This window comes from Oreochromis aureus, linkage group 13 (assembly GCF_013358895.1).
Source record: "Oreochromis aureus strain Israel breed Guangdong linkage group 13, ZZ_aureus, whole genome shotgun sequence".
NCBI classification, from domain to species: Eukaryota; Metazoa; Chordata; class Actinopteri; order Cichliformes; family Cichlidae; genus Oreochromis; species Oreochromis aureus.
The window spans coordinates 1,835,503-1,856,495 of record NC_052954.1 but is presented as its reverse complement, the minus strand read 5'-3'; the positions used below and the strand labels follow the sequence as shown (position 1 = coordinate 1,856,495).

The 20,993-nt window shown below is 43.0% G+C and overlaps 1 protein-coding gene across 5 annotated transcripts; it reads right to left on the bottom strand.

Annotated features, from left to right (window-relative positions):
- Positions 1–463: 463 nt before the first annotated feature.
- cep68 (centrosomal protein 68) lies at positions 464–20,317 on the bottom strand. 5 transcript variants are annotated; one of them, XM_039621994.1, is made up of 10 exons: positions 20,014–20,317; positions 12,835–12,917; positions 12,473–12,752; positions 7,122–8,132; positions 6,720–6,939; positions 6,356–6,516; positions 2,844–2,966; positions 1,056–1,152; positions 753–960; positions 464–663 (listed from the first exon to the last, which is right to left on the bottom strand). In XM_039621994.1, the coding sequence occupies exons 3-9, from the start codon at positions 12,728–12,730 to the stop codon at positions 785–787; spliced, it is 2,046 nt and encodes a 681-aa protein (XP_039477928.1). In that variant the 5' UTR covers positions 12,731–12,752; positions 12,835–12,917; positions 20,014–20,317; the 3' UTR covers positions 464–663; positions 753–784. The 5 variants fall into 5 exon arrangements, with proteins under 5 accessions (XP_039477928.1, XP_039477927.1, XP_031595854.1 ...); XM_039621993.1 differs by having other exon boundaries at positions 464–960; positions 20,014–20,119; positions 20,245–20,313; XM_031739994.2 differs by having other exon boundaries at positions 464–960.
- Between the last annotated feature and the right edge of the window lie 676 nt (positions 20,318–20,993).

Below are 20,993 nucleotides of genomic sequence, written 5' to 3'. Positions count from 1 at the left end.
CATTATAATAAAGTTGTCCATAGAGTTAAGAACACTTAGTCACTGATTGGACCTCTCAACCTTTTGGAATGATTTTCATGGAACTATGTGACCAAAAATATCACTTCCTGTGTGGTACAGACCATCCAGGCACTTTGTGCTTCTGGTGAGTGAAACTCGTATTTTATCAGTGCTAAAAACAGACGTTTGTCCGTGCATTGCAGCAGCACAGTTCATGATTAACCAATCATCACGATAGGAGTCAAGGGCTCATGTTTTAATTTGTCCTGTTTTATGTTCCTGCCCTGGAGTAATTGAAGCATTATCTTTTGGAGTAAAAAGCTTCTGTGTTCATTGTGGGCCATGATATATGTGCTGCACAGTATCTGTCTCCATTTGCCTCACAATGTTTTATCTAGTCGCTGAACTAATTTAGTGTTTGATTTGGTAGGTTTGGTGTCTGGCAGTCAGATTACAGAGATCCTTTTTAAAAATAAATGGTTAACAGACTTTTAATTTGACTTCTGTGATAAAAACATGTCTTTGAAAACACAAATGTGATATTAAGTATAGGTAGAAAAAGTAGTGCAATATTAAGACTAACAAAAGAACATTTTTTTGCAAAATGTTTTGGTAGCTCTGTGCTGGTCCTGAAGGCTTATGTGAAAAAGGAACTGGTGGTTTCTGTGAATAGTAAATGAGAGCCTTGTATCAAAAGCAGAGTTCTTAGACAGAAACAACACCAAATATTTATATTTGTGATGCAGACGTGCCATGAGGTCTGCTCAACTGTCGTTGAGGTCTGTTAAGTTGACTCCTGGACCACTAAGGAACGCTCCTTTGTGCTCTGTTGGACAGGACTGGCCTGATTGCTATAGACAGCCTGGGTCAGCCCAGACAGGATGGAGGAGAAGAAGTGTTCATTGTGGGCCTGCAGCATTTCTGACTGACTCTCAATCAGGAGCAAGGTGTCTCTTAAAACTGTAAAAGAGCAGAGAGGAAGAACGGTCAGACTCAGTGAGAAAACAAGCATCTAGTTTCCGTATTTCTTAGTGACGATGCTGTAATAGACTGACATGGAGAGGTGCTGTTGATGCAGCTGAGGAGTAGCTGTCCTGTATGCAGAACGCAGGAGGCCAGCGGCTGATGGCTGCTAAGTTCTCTCTGAAAGCTCTGACAACAAAAGAGCCGAGTGAGTGGAACAGAAGATGCATGAAGTGAGGAATGATGCAGTTTTTACAGTTCAAAGTTCACATTAGACTTAACTTTAGATATAAACTATGACTTACAGATACCTGGATGGTCCTGACAGGATTTATTTATTCAACTAAATCTAAGCGTGAACTACCTCATTTCTTATCCAACAGATTTCTCTGTTTTAAAATGGATCCATCAAGCTGGCGTGAGCGCCCACAGCTGGACCTCGAACAAGCATTCTGTGGAAAATTATAAATCTCTCATCTGCCTTCCATAAGCTCCATTATTAATCATCATAACTGCTTTAAAAGCCCTAACATAAACATCTTTCTGACAGACTGGTGGGAATTTAAAAAAACAAAAACAAAATCTTCACCTGTCGAGTGTAAACTAACATCCATTTGGAACAGTTCAGATATCTGAGAAAAGAGCAGCTGAATTTTGAGCTAACTGCAGTTTATGGAGAGATTTATGAGGCAGACCATGGAGAAGAATTACAGTAATCTAAATGAGATTTGACAAGAGCATTGGCAAGTATGGCAGTGCTGTTTGGAGTAAGTGAAGGATGAAGGCGGTTAGTATTATGAAAATGAAAATAAGAAGACTGAGTGATGTTATTTATATGTGCTGTGAAGGATGACACCCAGACTCTTAACCTGAGGGGAGGGTGTGGGGACAGAGTTATCAATGGATGGTGAAAAACTGTCAGAACTTTAGTAACTTTAAATTTGGTGCCTTTTAGAATAAATTCTTTTTTATTACCATTACATATAAGAGAGGTATGAGTAAACCAAACCGTGATTTCACTTAATCAGAAATGGATGTGGTTGGAGAGCAGCAGTGGGTTTGGAAGAGAAGTAGAGCTGGGCATCATCTGTGCAGCAGTGAAACTGGATGTTATATTTCTTGAAAATATTACCTAGAGGTAAGAGAAATAATAAAAAGCAAAGGCCCCAGGAGAGAGCCTTGGGGTACACCAGAGTTAACTGGTGTAGATAGTGATCTGTGAGTAACTGGGTGATGAGTCCAGAATCAACTGAAAGCAAAAGATCATTTGAGGTGTTTCTGTACTATGAAATGAATGAAGCCAGATTCAAACTGTTCATACAAATTATTTCCAGAGGGGTGTCTATGAACCTGTGTAGCCACTACTTTTTTTTTTTTTTTTTTTTAACCTAAAACCTTCGATTACTTCAGAAAGCTCTCAATGACCATACTCAGGTCATCAGGTGCAGATCTTTTAAGTCTTCCCATAATGATCCAAGTATGCTGCAGGTGCTTTCAGTTACTGTTCTTTGAGATGAGGTGTGCATTTCAACAACAGACACAAACCTTTGTGTTCTCACAGTAGCTGTCTGTATGTGTGCACATATGTAAACGTACACTTTTTTTTTTTGTCTTCATTGTAAACATATACAGGTTTTTATATTTGCTGTTAGGAACGTGGATTTTGAATGTGATGAAATGTGCTATTTAAATAAAATTGCTATTGCCATTGAACTGCTTAATTCATCAAACAATTGATTTCTCTGTGTTAAAAATGAATTAACAATTAACATGCGTAGTAGTCCTGCTCTTGGCCTATGTGAAACAGACACAGTAAAGTTTTTCAGGGCAGGACTGTGTGTTTGCTGCCAGTGTAACGACTCAAGAGGCTCAGCCCTCACCTGGTACTCAGCCAGAGATGACTTCCCACGATCCACGTCCGCAGTGGGTGCAGTCAGCAGCTCCATCTTTTCTGACACGACATTCAGCTGCTGGATGAGCAGCTCCAGGTGAGAACAGAAGACCTGGAACATACAGTACATATTATTCATGGTGTTTTTATCATATAATGGTTGAAATGTTGGAATACACAGATACATGAGAAATTCAAACAAAGTCACACAGTACAGAACAAGCCTGGCACAGGAAGGAAGTGAAAGATTGAAAAGATTCTGGAAAGAAAACCAGTGAGAGATGTCCAAAGGCCCAGAACAGCTGCAAAGAGAAGTGAAGGACTTAAAGAGTGGAGGAGAGCTAGGAGAAATAACTTACACATAAAAACAGACTGAATTACTAGAACTTTAAGTCAAAGTTATAAAAAACTTGAAACAAAACAGCAAACGTTATAACTTAATACTGTTGAGTACTAAGGATATCAGCAGTTCAGCTGATATTTGGTCACTTATGTTCACCTATTATAAAGCTAAGTTATAATAACTGCCTGACGATGTATACAAGAGACACAGGAGAACAAACCAGCTGCTCTCCACTGAACGATTCATGATGTACTCTGAGTAAAATATGTCGCAAATGTAAGAAAAAAATCTGAACTTGTATTTTAAAATTTTCAGTTGTATTTTTTGTGTGTGTTTTAAACACAGTGGGTGTGACGGCTTCAGCCTTGTTATTGTTTGGTGGCCCTGGTGCTTTTGTTCAGGTCCTCATTACCTGCTCCTCCCATCAGTTAGGATGGATGTATACAGGGCTTGTGTTGAGTATGTCTCATGATGGCATGCAGGTCACTTAGTGGTGAAGAAAACACATGACAGACTTTGCCGCCATTCTTTTGGCTTCATTTGAAGAAATATGTTGCAAAGTATCGTCAAACTTGCATATAACCTGCTCAGCACACTGTACTGTTCTGTGGTGGGGAGGCCATTTGAACATCTGATACTACAGGGAGTGCAGAATTATTAGGCAAGTTGTATTTTTGAGGAATAATTTCATTATTGAACAACAACCATGTTCTCAATGAACCCAAAAAACTCATTAATATCAAAGCTGAATGTTTTTGGAAGTAGTTTTTAGTTTGTTTTAGTTTTAGCTATTTTAGGGGATATCTGTGTGTGCAGGTGACTATTACTGTGCATAATTATTAGGCAACTTAACAAAAACAAATATATACCCATTTCAATGATTTATTTTACCAGTGAAACCAATATAACCTCTCCACATTCACAAATATACATTTCTGACATTCAAAAACAAAACAAAAACAAATCAGCGACCAATATAGCCACCTTTCTTTGCAAGGACACTCAAAAGCCTGCCATCCATGGATCCTGTCAGTGTTTTGATCTGTTCACCATCAACATTGCGTGCAGCAGCAACCACAGCCTCCCAGACACTGTTCAGAGAGGTGTACTGTTTTCCTCCTTGTAAATCTCACATTTGATGATGGACCACAGGTTCTCAATGGGGTTCAGATCAGGTGAACAAGGAGGCCATGTCATTAGTTTTTCTTCTTTTATACCCTTTCTTGCCAGCCACGCTGTGGAGTACTTGGACGCGTGTGATGGAGCATTGTCCTGCATGAAAATCATGTTTTTCTTGAAGGATGCAGACTTCTTCCTGTACCACTGCTTGAAGAAGGTGTCTTCCAGAAACTGGCAGTAGGACTGGGAGTTGAGCTTGACTCCATCCTCAACCCGAAAAGGCCCCACAAGCTCATCTTTGATGATACCAGCCCAAACCAGTACTCCACCTCCACCTTGCTGGCGTCTGAGTGGGACTGGAGCTCTCTGCCCTTTACCAATCCAGCCACGGGCCCATCCATCTGGCCCATCAAGACTCACTCTCATTTCATCAGTCCATAAAACCTTAGAAAAATCAGTCTTGAGATATTTCTTGGCCCAGTCTTGACGTTTCAGCTTGTGTGTCTTGTTCAGTGGTGGTCGTCTTTCAGCCTTTCTTACCTTGGCCATGTCTCTGAGTATTGCACACCTTGTGCTTTTGGGCACTCCAGTGATGTTGCAGCTCTGAAATATGGCCAAACTGGTGGCAAGTGGCATCTTGGCAGCTGCACGCTTGACTTTTCTCAGTTCATGGGCAGTTATTTTGCGCCTTGGTTTTTCCACACACTTCTTGCGACCCTGTTGACTATTTTGAATGAAGCGCTTGATTGTTCGATGATCACGCTTCAGAAGCTTTGCAATTTTAAGACTGCTGCATCCCTCTGCAAGATATCTCACTATTTTTGACTTTTCTGAGCCTGTCAAGTCCTTCTTTTGACCCATTTTGCCAAAGGAAAGGAAGTTGCCTAATAATTATGCACACCTGATATAGGGTGTTGATGTCATTAGACCACACCCCTTCTCATTACAGAGATGCACATCACCTAATATGCTTAATTAGTAGTAGGCTTTCGAGCCTATACAGCTTGGAGTAAGACAACATGCATGAAGAGGATGATGTGGACAAAATACTCATTTGCCTAATAATTCTGCACTCCCTGTAGACTGTGTGGGTCCATTGATAAGGAGCAAAGCATGGAATGACTACATGCTGACTGTAATGTTTAAAAGTACTCGCTATCCTGCAGCGTTTCTCTTGGCCTTTCCCCTAAAAGCTCTCACGACCTCCATATCAACGTTCGGTGTTCCAAAGGTCATACAAACTGACTGAGGAAGTCATTTCATGTCTCACTTTTGCAAAGGTAGTGGCTGCTTGGGGCTAAATATCAGGTGTCAAGTGCGTGCCATCCTGAGTCTCGAGGAGCCCTGGAGCGTTTCCATTAGACACTGAAGTCTATGTTGTTCTCTTGCTGCACTGAGCTTTCTCAGTATTGGGAAGACAGCCTGCCCTGGTTGTTGCTTGCAATAAGAGAAGCACAGGCTTCAGTCCTAATGAGTTGGTGTTTGGGCACACAGTACGGGAACCCTGAGCTTGTTGGGTGATGAGTTAAAGAGCGTCGAGCCACTATAATGTGTTGAAGCATATGGATGACTTTGGCTTTGCTTGTGCTACAGCTAAAGTGAAGCTTAGAGGAGCTCAGGACAAAATGACACAGCTTTTTATTAAGAAGGCTGAAGACCAGACTGTTGACCCTGGGGGTTAGGGTTTTGGCACTGCTGCTCTTGATAGGTTCACCTTTCCAGTCAAGGTTTAGTGGACCTTTCACTATTAAAAGCTCTTTATTAGACAGGGACTACTTGATGCATACACCAGAGAGGAGGAATATTCAGTGGTGTCATGTAAATTTATTAAAGCGCCATAATACTGCTACTTCTCTTTCTGAACTAAGCAGTGACAGCCACTCCACACAAAATCCACACTGGATTCATGAGTGACATCTGTCACAGCAGGAGTTTAATCCTCTGATGACTTTTCAGTCTGAATCAGTTCTGCAGGCAAACTGAAAAATTATTTTTTGCTGGCTGCGAGTCTTGTATCACAGATCCAACTGCGTCCTTACCTTGATGTGTTGCATCAGAGAGTCACTCTGCTCCTGGCCCTCCAAGCTCTCCTTTGGATTATCAATCAGGCTGAGCCCACACAGTCGGTCCACCAAAGTCTCAGCCTTCTTGAGACTAGGGCGACCCAGGCCACCCCCAGCATGCCCTACGTGAATCGCTGCTGATGGAGAGAGAATGGTTTTTGTTTGTATTTTTCTTAAGGTCAGAAATCTCAAATTCACACACCTCTAAAACTTGACAATTAATCCAAACTCTTTTGGATAAAGAGATGGAAATATATCCATTGCAGTGAAGATGATTTGATTCTTTAACTGTGTACAGGGCTACAATCTAAACATCCTTACAAATATTTATTATAAATACCTGTCTGAGGAGTACTTTTGTGCTCTGTGCTCCACTTTTTAAAGTCTTTTTTGTCTTGTTTGTCCTCCTGGAGCTCCTTGACTTTAGTCCTTTCCTCCTCAACCCTGGGCCCCTGTTTTCCTGGCAAGGTAACAGAAGAGGGGACGGAGGTGGTGCATGGTTCCAAGGAGTCCCAGTTAGCTGTGACAGGGCAGCTCAGCTGGGCTGTCATCTCCCTCACCTGCACACAGGGACCACAGTGATGATGTGATGATTTTTGCTACTTTAGCAAGAATTAATAAAGGAATGCACAGTAAAAATATAAGTTTTTAAAATGATTAGCAATGATGTATGGATAATTGGCAAATGGTTCTGCTTGCACAATCACCAGAGTGGTAAAGTCAGTGTACATATACTACTGACCTGTCTGGACAGGAGCTGCAGCTCCTCCACCTGGTCTGGAAGAGGTCGGAATTCCTCATCCAGGTCCCCATACACACACCTGGACTGTCGAAGTACACTTTCAGAGCGTATGAAAGCAGAAAAGGTAGATGTGGATCGCATATGGTGCTGATAATTGAGACCATCACTAATGATAGGATTTATTTCCCCTCCATCCTCACTGCAGTCCAGACAGTCCGAGGACAAAGAAAGCAGGGAGAGTGGTTCACCTGAAGATCTAGTGATGAACTGCCGGTCAGGTGACATTACATTCGAGCTAAGAATGACTCTTTCACTGCTCTGTCCTCTTGCACTTGTTGAAATGTCCAACCCTGGCAGGCTGGTGGAACTACATGGGTGGCCCATTGCAATTCCTGAGTCCTCCAGGTTGAGGTCTGTCTGAAGGCTGTCATCCTGAAGGCTCTTGGAGCTGTCCCATTTACGGTCTACCTGTCTTGGTCTTAGTGGGTAGGTGTAATCCAGCAGTTCCTGGTACTCCTTGTTTGGATCCCATACTCTAGAGTGCCTGTCTGGAGATGGGGGCAAAGTTTCAGGGATGGCACAGGCCCAGTAGTCTGCCTGATAGGGAGACTTGGGAATCTCTTTATAGTTGAAAGAACACAGTTTTCTCTCCCTCCAGCTCTCTATCATACGCTGAGCTTGGGCTCGTTTGTTTGAACAGGGGGTGTACGTAGGATACAGGACTGTGGAGGTCAGTCTGGGCTTCAGAGGAAGGTCAAGTCCACAGACTTTAAAGTTAGAGCTTGCGAGGCTCTGCTGAGCCAATCTGTTGACAGGGAAAGATGTTCCAAATGTAGTGGAGTCCTCATGGTGCAGCTCTGAAACACCCAAGGGTGAGCCGAGGTCTTCTTCAGAGGTAGAGGGAAGTGATATTTCAATGGGAGACAGGCTAAGTCTCTGTGGGATGAGCTCCACTCTTGGTTTGGTCAACAATGTAATATTATGATGTTCACTTCTGTCCTGCTGTTTCTCCTACAAGAAAAAAATATACTGTAGCATTATAAACTTTATTGTTGCATCAGAGTAAAAGCTTCTGGCATTTAGTCATTTACATTTATCAGCTTAGACATTTAAGCTACAAAGTGATGAAGAGAATAATAGAAAGAGACAATGATAGCATACATGAGTGAGCAGTCATTTATGGATAAATGGGGAGGTTAAAGCTCTGAAATATTTTAAAGGTCCCATATTTGACAGTTTTACCATGGATAAGATAAGATAACCTTTATTAGTCCCACACGTGGGAAATTTGTTTTGTCACAGCAGGAAGTGGACAGTGCAAAAGTTATGAAGCAAAAATTAGAATAAAATAAAATAAGAATAAATACAGTACACAACTGTACAGAATAGAATAAAATAAAATACTATATACAGTAGAATAAAATAGAATAAAATATACAATGAGATAAAAATAGAATACAAATGCTATATACAACTGAGTAAAAATACAACGATGCCAGAAAAGATTATTGCACATGTGTGGATGTGTGTGTTTGATCAGTTGAAGTCTTTGTTGTGGAGTCTGACAGCAGTGGGGAGGAAAGACCTGCGAAATCTCTCCGTCCCACACCGTGGGTGCCGCAGCCAGCCACTGAAGGAGCTGCTCAGTGCTGTCAGTCTCATGCATGGGGTGGGAGATGTTGTCCAACAGGGATGACAGCTTAGCCACCATTCTCCTGTCACTCACCACCTCCACTGGGTCCAGAGGGCATCCTAGAACAGAGCTGGCCCTGCGGATCAGCCTGTTCAGTCTCTTCCTGTCCCCGGCGGAGATGTTGCCGCCCCAGCAGACCACACCATAAAAGATGGCAGAGGCCACCACAGAGTCATAGAAGGTCTTCAGGAGTGGGCCCTCCACTCCAAACGACCTGAGTCTCCGCAGCAGGTACAGCCTGCTCTGCCCTTTCCTGTAGAGGGCGTCTGAGTTATGAGTCCAGTCCAGTTTGCTGTTCAGATGAACACCAAGGTACCTGTAGCTGTCCACAGCCTTGATGTCCATACCTTGGATGTTCAGTGGTTGCAGTGGAGGATGTTTGTGCCTGCGGAAGTCTACCACCAGCTCCTTGGTTTTACTGGCATTGATCTGGAGGTAGTTCAGCTGGCACCAGTCCACAAAGTCCTGAGTCAGTCCTCTGTACTCCTTGTCGTCCCCATCAGTGATGAGGCCAACTATTGCAGAGTCATCAGAGAACTTCTGCAGGAAGCACTGGGTGGAGTTGTGGGAGAAGTCTGCAGTGTAGATGGTGAAGAGGAACGGAGCCAGAACCGTTCCCTGTGGGGCCCCGTGACTGCAGGCGACCCTGTCCGACACACAGCCCTGAGTCCTCACATACTGTGGTCGGTCGGTGAGGTAGTCCAGTATCCATGCTGTGAGGTGATGGTCCACTCCCGAGTTCTCCAGCTTGTCCTTCAGAACCGAGGGAAGAATGGTGTTGAAGGCACTGGAGAAATCAAAGAACATGATTCTCACAGTGCTCCCAGCGGTCTCCAGGTGAGCGAGGGAACGATGTAGGAGGTGAATGACGGCATCATCCGCTCCAATGCCAGGCTGGTAGGCAAACTGAAGTGGGTCCAGTGATGAGCTCACAAGGCGCCGAAGCTGAGCCAGGACCAACCGCTCCAGGGTCTTCATCAGGTGGGATGTCAGAGCTACCGGCCTGTAGCTGTTGAGGTCCTTGGGGCGTGAAGTCTTTGGCACTGGAACAACACAGGAGGTTTTCCAGAGCTGTGGGACTCTTCCCAGCCTCAGGCTCAGGTTGAAGAGGTGCTCCATCACACCACACAGTTGGTCCGCGCAGGACCTGACGACCCTCGAGCTGATGCCATCTGGACCCGCTGCCTTCTTGGCGTTAATCCTCCTCAGTTCCCTCCTAACCTGGGTGGTTGAGAGAGACAGGCTGGAGCCTTGTGTTGAGTGTGTATTGGATGCTGTTGTTGGGGGTGGGGAGGGGTGAGCAGGGTGAATAGAGGAGGTGTGAAGTGTCTGAGGTGGAACAGCAGCAGTGGGGGTGGGTGAGTCTGCAGCCGATGTTGGAGACTGCCTCATGGCTGAATCAAATCTGTTGAAGAAATGATTCAGTTCATTTGCCCACCTCACATCCCTCCCAGGCAGAGAGTTCTGATGTTTGTGGCCTGAGATGGTTCTGAGGCCTCTCCAGACTTCACCAACGTTGTTTTGCTGAAGCTGGTTCTCCATCTTCTGCCTGTAGCTATCCTTCCCATTCCTTATCAGTCCCCTCAACTCTCTCTGCACCCTTTTCAACTCCTCTTTGTCTTTGGATTTGAAGGCCCTCCTCTTCTGCTTGAGGACGGCTTTAATTTCTGGGGTAATCCAAGGTTTGTTGTTGGAGAAACACCGTACAGTCCTGGTAGGTACGGTGTTATCCACACAGAAATTAATATAGTCAGTAATGCATGTAGTAAGGCTGTCGATGTCCTCTCCGTGGTCGTCACAGATCACCTCCCACACAGTCGACTCAAAACAATCCTTAAGAGCCTCCTCGCTCTCCTCCGACCATCTCTGCACGTGGAATCCCGGTAGTGTCACGCTCGTGTCCGGAGTTAGCGGTGTTAGCCACGACTCCGTTAGCATCATGATGCTACATTGCCGGTACTCCCTCTGTGACCAGGTTAGCGACGTGAGCTCATCCATCTTATTGGGCAAAGATCTTACATTTCCAATAATTACAGAAGGAAGAGATGGTCGATAACGTCTCCTTCTCGGGCGACGGCGCTCCTTCCCAGCACGACACCCCCGTCTTTTCCTCCTCAGCTTGCTGGGAATGTCGGGTCTGTCCGCCGGCAGTACAGCTGCGGGACGCAGCGCTAACAGCTGATCCTTACCGTAAACAAAGGATCCCTGCTCTGGGTCCCCAGACACGGGTGAAAAAAGTAGAAAAAAAACTAAGAAAAACGACCAGAACTAGCACAAAACGGTAGAACATGGTTGCAGAGTCTAATTACTAATATGTTAGTTATAAAAAATTACGAGAAGAAAAAGATAAGAAAGAAAGAAACTCAGAATGAGCAGAGCTGCTGTAACAGGCTGCCGCACACGGGGGGCGCCGGAAGTATATATTTTCAAGTTAAACAACAAAATACCACAAAGATCATGTTTGTACTATACATTTATACAACTGCCTGGAGCTTAATTTCTAACCCAATGATTTACTGTCTATAGCTTTAAAGGAAACTGGAATAGCTGCTGGCGTTGCCACTTTAAAGGTGAAGTCTGTGCATGACAGAAGCAGCCAAAAGGAGCAGAGGAGCTCATCCACTCGTTTTGCTGCAGTTACAAATTCCATATATGAGTGGTGAAAAAAGCGGCTTGAGTATGTTTGGGGTTTGTTTTCCTGCCAACAGGAACAGAAAATATGTCCTTGAAAACAGATGTATTAGTAATCCAACAGTATTAAAATACAGAGAGTAGCACAGAAGCAAACAGTCCTAAATGACTAACAGAAAGTAAGATTAGTTTAACTGCACCGAACAGCATAAAATGACATGATCACAGACACCCAGGATCAGCTTCTCTACTGGTTATAAATCTCTTCTTGAAGTTTCCACACATCATGCTTGTCCCCAGAGCTCTGCCCTGTGGGTATATAGAGCTAACATTAACTCAAAGCTGACTAGCTAATTAGCCCTGCTAGGGAACTACAGAGTTCAGAGAGTAATTCACTGGGCTTGCAGTTCTGTAAGGGTGGGAGACAATTATACTGTAAGTACACCTAAGTTATACTTTTGTTGTGCTGGACCTATGTAGAGCCTATGGCCTAGCCTTCATGCTTTGGGATTTTGCCACCAAAACACGAGCTGACGGTTGGTCTCTTTGAGATAAGACATTCCAGCTGATTTGAAAAAAAAAAAAAAAGGCAGCTGTATAATAGGAAGCGACGATACTGAACAAACCAATCGCAGTCATTGCAGGTTGCACTGATGCAATATGCAGAGTCATTTTTTTCAGCAGAGCATGTTGGGTATACCAAGTATAGGTGCTTCGGTTCTTTGCCACTGTGTGGCAGCAGCTTCAGCTTAGCTATTTATTTCACAGAAAGGCTGGGAACATTTTTTACTGACTTCTAAGTGTGGGAGGCGGAGTCGTTACAAGGTCTAGAAGCAAGTGACTTCTGATTTTCACACCGCATATTTTACACCTCACAGTTTAGAAAATTCTTATAACACTATAACAATGCGTTTTCATGATAATGGGACCTTTAGCAAAAGCCAAGTCATTCTGTGTCTGCTGTATCGTTTCATCTATAAGGACAAAGAGATTTTACTTGGAGTTCTTCCTTCTCCATGTTCCTTACCTTTTCCATGAGCCTCTGTGGACGTGTCTTCTTTAAGATAGACACATGCTCTTCTACAGAAAACAGAGGCTTCCTAGTGAGATATTGCCTGCCTGTCAGATACTTGGAGGTTGCTGCCATGGTAACACCTTTGTATGGCTCTTCTTTGTCCCCCTTTTTTATCTTGACTCTTTCAGTGACTTCTGTAGTTGAGCATCTCTTGCTCTGTAGCTCTCTGTGATTTAATTTCCAGCGCTGGCGGCATACCTGTGCTTCCATTGCAGAAAAGGAGACTTGTCAACTAAAAGAATAGAATACTCTTTAGTACATGAGAAACAGAGTAATTTACATTATAATACTGTTAAGATTATTTCAATTTGCACCTTGAAAGATTGAGGAAGCGTTTTCTGTACAGGGTTTTCTTAGCAGCAAACATCATGCTGCTCAGTTGTGGCACACAGGAGCCCTGCAATGACACAAGAAAGAAGCAAAGTACATGAGAAAATATAGAAAGGATTATCCAACTTCTGGTAAAACTGGAATTATTGCCTCATGGTCCTTTCTTATCCAACAGATGTGTTGGCTAAGAAGAGTTTTCTCTTCTAGGATACAGGATGTCGTTTGTTCTACAGATTATGAAGCAAATAATTTGTTGCTGAAAATTTGCAGAACATAGAGATATAAAAAAAAACAAAAGTTCCAATAGTGCAAGGGTCAACTTTTCTTCTGAAATCACGTACAAAAAGTCCTTTGATAACTTTAGTCCAAACAATTGATATTTTGTTAATATGTCTTGCTGTTGTCCATTTTTGAATGTACAACATGAAGTCACCATAGACAGCCTATCCCAGCCTCCATGGGGCGAGAGGCAGGGTACACCCTGGACAGGTCACCAACCTGACACAAACAGACAGACAACCATTCACACTCACATTCTCCAGTTAACCTAACCCCACTGACTGCAGGTCTTGGGACTTGTGTGAGGAAGCCGGAGCACAAACACAGGGAGTTCAATCCCCTCAGTTCTGACTACCTTCCCTCTCTTTGTTACCATCCGACTACACTTCTCCAGTCCGAACGACATTCCAATGTCATTGCTGTATAATCCTGGTAGTGTGGATCAGTGAATCGATGTCTCGTTCACTCTTGGCATACAGCTTGATGTCATCCATGTACAGGAGGTGGCTGACAACCGCTCCGTTTCGTAGTCGGTATCCGTAGCCAGTCTTGTTAATGATCTCACTGAGGGGGTTCAGGCCTATGCAGAACAGCAGTGGGGACAGAGCATCTCCTTGGTAGATCCCGCACTTGATGGTGACTTGTGCTATGGGCTTGGAGTTGGCCTCTAGTGTTGTGCGCCACATCCCCATTGAGTTCCTGATGAAGGCTCTTAGGGTCCTGTTGATCTTGTACAATTCTAGGCATTCCAGTATCCAGCTGTGGGGCATTGAGTCATAGGCCTTCTTGTAATCAATCCAGGCAGTGCACAGGTTGGTCAGTCTGGTCTTGCAGTCTCGGCTGACTGTTCTGTCTACCAGTAGCTGGTGTTTTGCGCCTCTGGTATTCTTGCCAATCCCTTTCTGTGCCCCGCTCATGTATTGACCCATGCGCCTGTTCATCTTAGCCGATATGATGCCTGACAGGAGCTTCCATGTAGTACTGAGGCAGGTGATTGGTCGGTAGTTGGATGGGGTCCTTGGGGATCAGGACCGTCCGACCTTCGGTTAGCCATTCCGGGTGTCTCTCGTTAACTAGCAGCTGGTTCATTTGTGCTGCCAGACGCTCGTTGAGTGCAGTCAGCTTCTTCAGCCAGTAGGCGTGAACCATGTCGGGCCCTGGTGCTGTCCAACTCTTCATACTGGAGACCCTTTCTTGGATATCTGCCACTGTGATGGTTACTGGACCCTGTTCAGGGAGGTCGCTATGGTTTGCCCTCAGATCCACTAGCCACTGAGCATTGCCGTTATGGGTTGCGTCCTTCTCCCATATGCTCTTCCAGTATTGCTCCGTCTCCAGCCTTGGTGGTGCTGTTCTCTTATTGTTCCCTTGCCACTGAGAGTACACCCTTGCTGGTTCTGTGGAGAACAGCTGGTTTATTCTCCTGCCTTCTATCTCTCTGGTGTACCTCCTCAAGCGGCTGGCCAAGGCTGTGAGTCTTTGCTTGGCAGTATTTATATATTGCTGTATTTCTATTTCACCTTCTTTGTCGCGCCTTTAGTTGGCTAACCTCCCTCGGTGCCACTTTGATCTTGCCCTCTAGCCTCCTTCTCCATGGAGGGTACTGCCTTGTGGCTGTTCAACTTGTAGCCAAGCATCTCACTGATCACTGCTGCCGTAGTGTAGATCAGCTTGTTAGTGTCAGTAATCGTGGTTGTAGGTATATATATATACATATACACACACATACACACTAGGGCTGGGCGATATGGCCTAAAATTCATATCGCGATATAATTTGAAGCATGTGCGATAACGATATATATCACGATATATTCTTTTCTTCTGTATAACGTATTTTCCAAACTATAAGGCACACTTAAAATCCTTTAATTTTCTCAAAAATCGAGAGTGTGCCTTATGTATGAATTCTGGTTGTGCTCACTGACCTTGAACCGATTTTGGCGTGTAGAAATCTGTTAAAAAATGTTTTAGTACAACTTTGGTAAGCCTGCTGATGGACTGCTTGATGGATTGTCAGCGCATTACGGCTGCCATAGTGAGGAGCTTCGCGGAGTAATCTGGGTCCAAAACTTCGTCCCCTTCGGGTCCCAAAGTCAAACGAACACTGAGAGTTAAAAACGGTCTAAATTCTTTCATCTTTAATTAAATCATCAGCGTTGCTGCTTTATCGGGTGTAACAATTAAGTTTAACATCCAGGCATCCATGAAAACAGAATTTATTAAATTTAACGGAGTTAGAAGTTAACAGGAAGTTAGCTCGCTAGTTTACACCTAAACATTTCATACCATGTTCTGACAGAGATTTTTGAAACAAATTCAAACGTACAGCTCTGCTACCACTTCCAACATAAGTGAAGACAGAAACACTAAACAGCAGTGGCGTTTGCAGGGTTACCGAAGTTGGACTACCTGGTATATAATGTTGTGCTACGTGATTGCTAGCGACACAGCTATGTTAGCATAACACTAGCACAGTGAAGCTGGAGGATGAACGTCAACTTTTTTTCCACTCGATAAAAGTTAACGTGAGGGATTCTGGTGGTCAGGGACAAATGCAATTGCATAGCAGGATGCTATACACGGGCCAAACTTCAGTCAGGAGAACATAATTTACTGATGATAATGGTTGTAGCCGCTGTGATACTTTCTACCAAAACAGGCGCAGCTTGATGACATCATCAACATGCGCTATCGCGATATCGCGATATAGTCAAAATCTCTATCGTTGGCCAAATCTATATCGTTTCTATCGCCCACCCCTAATACACACACATATCTTGATGCATTCTCAATCATCCAGGAAAGTAAATCTCCAAAAGTTGAATCTGTTCATCTGGACGTAGCGTTTTGTGGGAGAAACGTTTCGTCACTCATCCAAGTGACTTCTTCAGTCTCAGCTGACTGCAGGTTTCCCCAAACCTTATAAACAGTACATTTGCATAATGACTGAAACCAGCCCAATGAGGGAACAATGGGCTGTGAGGTCAGTTCCTTAATCATAATTATGCAAATTCCCATGACCATTGATCAACAATCACTGACCAAAAACCTGAGTGACGAAACGTTTCTCCCACAAAACGCTACGTCCAGATGAACAGATTCAACTTTTGGAGACACACACACATACACACACACATACATAGATACATCTTTCAACTATTATGAGATTTGTTCTCTCAAACAAATCTCAGTATGTCATCATACAACTCTGCGCTAAAAAGGTTCAAACTAAAGGCAGCGGGTGTTTTGAATTCTTTTTTAAAAAATTTTAAAATTGAACTTTTTATTGCAGAGCAGTAAAACAGCAGTCATGAACATATACATACACATGACAGAGATGTACTTAGATGTATGGAGGTCAACGGAGTAAAAAAAAACCAAAACCAAAACAACAGCAACAATAATAAACAATGAAAAAGACTAGCAATCATCCCTTTGCTGCCAGGCCAAATCCCATAAACCCAATTCAACCTCTGAGCGGAAGGAGTGTCCAAATAGGCCAAAAAGGGGTCCCATGTGTGGTAAAAAAGGAAAGGTTTGTCCTTAACCACTGTAGAGAAGGCTTCCATTGGCACAATACTTATCACAGTCTATAGCCACTGGTTGATAGATGGAGCCTTGTCAGAAATCCACAGTACAATGATGCACTTTCGAGCGTAGTGCAACAATATGTGAAGAAGATCTTTGCTGTGGAAGTCGGCAGATAGCTCATCATTTAGCCCTAACAAGTAGGGCTGGGTATCGTCACTGATTTCTAGAATCGATTCGTTTCCGATTCACAAGGTCCCGAATCGATTCAATCTACGATTCAATTCAATTCGATTCAATTCAGTTAAATTCGATTTGAATCTGGGAAATTTTGACAGTCAGAAATATTATAATTCAGATCAGTACATTGACATATTTTTGTATCTATAAAAAGGAAGCTGACACACCCAAGACTTTATCAAAGGTGTGAGCGTCACAGCAGATGCCTTTGTGTCAAAGTAGCTGAAGATAAAACACAGAAAAACATGAAGGTGGTTTTCCTGGCCTGGGATTTTATAAAAATATTCTGCAGTACATCAAAAACGAAAGAAAACCATTAATCAACATATGAACGTTACCTCTGACGTTACAGCGATTTTATTAGAGACATGGCTAAGCATTTTACATTTTGCATAATTTTAAAAAGTTTACATTTGTTCAGTATTGAACGGCAGAAATTAGGTTTTCTTTTCGGAAGTATTTAAAACAAACAAACAAAAAAAAACAGCGGCCGACAGCGCTGTAAACCAGCGGTCTCCAACCCCCGGGCCTCGGACCGGTACCGGTCCGTGAGTCGTTTGGTACCGGGCCGCGAGAGTTGAGGCTCAGGTGTGAAATGTATGGTTTTCAGGGTTTTTATCGGTTTTCAGCGTTATTTTGTTATCGTTTTTATCGTTAACTCGGTTTTCCTGGGTCTTTTCACGTGTGTTATGAATAAATCTTCTTTTTTTCGGTACCGGCACTAGTTTTATTTTGTTGTATTTATCCGCGACACCTTATTGCCGGTCCGTGAAAATATTGTCGGGCATAAACCGGTCCGTGGCGCAAAAAAGGTTGGGGACCTCTGCTGTAAACAACAGTAGAGTTGTGCGCAACAAGCAAGCGAATAATGCAGAAAACAGTACAGAGAGGGAGAGAGAGAGAGAGAGAGAGCTGTGCATGAAGTGTGATTTTATCGTGGGTGAAGCAAAACAGTAAAAGTCAGAGGGAATTCATGACGATGTTTATGTGAAGCGTAGTTTGGATCGTCTTTTGCTGCTGGTTCGGTCAATATTGTTTGGAGAGAGATAAAACTAACAGCTTTAGAATCAGCACAAAAAGGGCGTGAACACTAGTGATGTTCGATTCGTGAACGAATCGTTCAATACTCGAGAATCACTTTACTGACTCGTGAATCATGATTCACAAGCGCAACTGACTCACTGACTCATCCCTGTTGCTGTTAGCAAGCTAATTCCATTAGTAGAAATATATCTAGTTTATAATTAAAATTGTGGGGAAAAAAACAACAGCCAGTTTCTTAACAAAAACATTTCTGCTCTGAACTGGAAGAAAAAACCCTGAGTAGAAGCTCACATCAAGACAATAGCTCCTCGGTTCACAGTAGCATCGCTCAGCTAGCATGCTAACAGCACATTTGAGTTACTCACCCCCTCCCTTGCTGTGCTGAATCATAGCATAAGCGAATCACTCAGGACTCACTCACCCCCTCCCTTCCTGTTACGAATCACTCACTCACTCACTCACTCACTCACCCCCTCCCTCCTGGCTCACAGCTTCTTCTTCTTCTTGGTTGGCAACCAATGTTAAGGCGCTTTACCGCCCCCTGGCTCACAACTCAGTGGACATTTAGATGAGAAAATATATATTTGACACATTTAAGGAAAATACCAATAAAATAAAATAAAAATAAATAAATGTTCCCTTTAGAATTTTTTTTGCTCTTTTTTGCTCTAAAAAATAGTTGTTTTCTTTTACAATCATTCATCTTGGCAGTAGGATTTACATTAAAAGAGAAACAAATTAAGTTTGAGTGAAAATATACATTTTTGCACTCTCTGGTCAACTGACTCAGTGACTCAAATGACTCAAGAAACCCGTTTCACTTTGGTGAGTGACTCATTAAAACTCGATTCAGTAAAAAGAATCGAATTTACTATCACTAGTGAACACAAAGCGCAGACCCGCCGAAACATCAGAATCAGCGAGCTGTCGGGTTTCAGCCCCGACCGTGTCCGTGCAGTTGCTGTGCCAGAAAGTGATTGCCGTCCGCGGGAGCGCGTGCAGCCGCTTAAAGCTGCAGCGCCCGTTGGGTGAGAAAGGCGACATCTCACTGATTCTGATCCGCGGGTCCGCGCTGTGTGTTTACGTCCTTGTGCAGAATCCTTGTACCTGCTCTCATTTACTGTCTTAGCTGTTTGGTGGTTGTTGAAATTTTGTGAGGTTTCACCTGAGATTCTGGCGTTTCGGGCAAAATAAATTTATATTAAAAAAATCGATTCAGGATTTTAATGAATCGATTTCACGTTATCCAAGCCAGAATCGATTTTAATCGATAAATCGATTATTATAACCCACCCCTACTAACAAGCAAACCCTTGGACCCAGATGCAGTCGGCAACTAAATATGATGCAGAGCTTGTCTATGAGTGATGGGTGTTTTGGATTCTTAAATTATATCATTGCTTAATGTTGTTTCTGATCCAAAGTTGTTTATGCCGTTATTTTTATATGTCAATTTAATTTTGCTGCTGTAAACTGCTGAAGTAAATGACACAGTTTCGAGTTTACGCCACTGCACCACATTCTGTAAACAGATCAGTAAATGTAATGCAACACAGCAATAAAACGATTTCCTTTTTAACTCCAGCAGCGACAGGATATCCGCATGTTCGCGATGCATAGAACAAATGGGTTCTCTGGGTACGGACTAGATACAGTCAGAGACAGCGTGGACGTGGAGGAAACGACGACAACAACAAGCACAGAGCAAAGGACTGGAGTAATGTTCTGTCCCCTCATGACCTCTGTCATGGTTCATCTTAACCAGTCTGTAGTGCTGAGCATCACAGTCCACGAACGACAGGCTGGATAAAAACAACAACCCAAACAAAACCCACAAGTAACAAAATACGTGATGACTCTTAGCTTACTGACGAGCCTTATTCTGTAATGGAAGTCCAGTTACACGGTAAACTCAAACATTCTCAGCCTCATAAAGTTTCCTGTTTAAACTGTATGACACTTCCCATTATTCAGCAGTGTATGTGTAAGTCAGACCAACAGCCAGTTATAGATAATATATTAAAACAATCTATCTGGTTTAGGAAAAGAAAAGAAACGACAGATATTTACCGCATTTCTCAGCGTAGCTCAGCTCGAAGCGTCCATCCGCTGTAGCTTTGTCCTCAGCCTCCCTCCTTGTAGGCTGCAGTCGTTATATCCGTAATTTAGTACAAGCCTGTTCAAAAAAGTGTTATTAGCACCCAGGTTGTGCCTTATAAAGTAAATGTCGATTTATATATTATAAATCGATATATTTGGTATAAGACACATTTCAACGATACAAAAGTAAGTAGTAATTACAGAAACACATAAAATTAAGGTTAAAAAAAATGCGAATCGATCTTTCTTGCGGTACGTGACTGTAACTGAACTCTTCTTCTCCCGATTTTTGTGGTCGTTGGCAAACTAACTTACAGGTGCATTACTGCCACCTACTGGAATTTGGACGAGAGTGTAACAGGAGAAAACAAAAGAAAATAACGAGATTCATCTTCATTGGCCAGTTATGTGTACACACACAAGGAACTGAGCCCCGGATTTGATCTCAATGTACCTACAGAATAGACGAGTAGGCAAACAGACAGTGTAGACAACATCAACATGACACAGAAAATAACAACATGGACAGCATATTTTTATGGTGCAGTTGTGTAGAGTTCAAAGATGCACAAAGTGCCCGTCTCTGTGTGGATATAATAGATTTGGTTGTTCTTACCACAGTGTTGGCATTGGTTGCCCCTCTGGTGTTACTTGATATAATTTCTAACTGTGGAATCCCATAGCTGATGATGACTTCTGCTCACTACTAGAACTAGAGGACGTAACAATGCTGGACACTCCTGTGCGCTTTCTTTTACACTCTGCCAAGTGCTGATTTGTATCTCTCCCTCTTTCTTCCTGTCTGGACGTACAATCTCCCAGTGTCAATTAGATTTAATTACATTTATCATTAGCTCGTTTCTCTTCAAAACCCTGTGCCAATCACAATATACTCAATACAATTAATTTTATTAAATCATACATTTTAAAAGTCATTCATTCTTTTACAT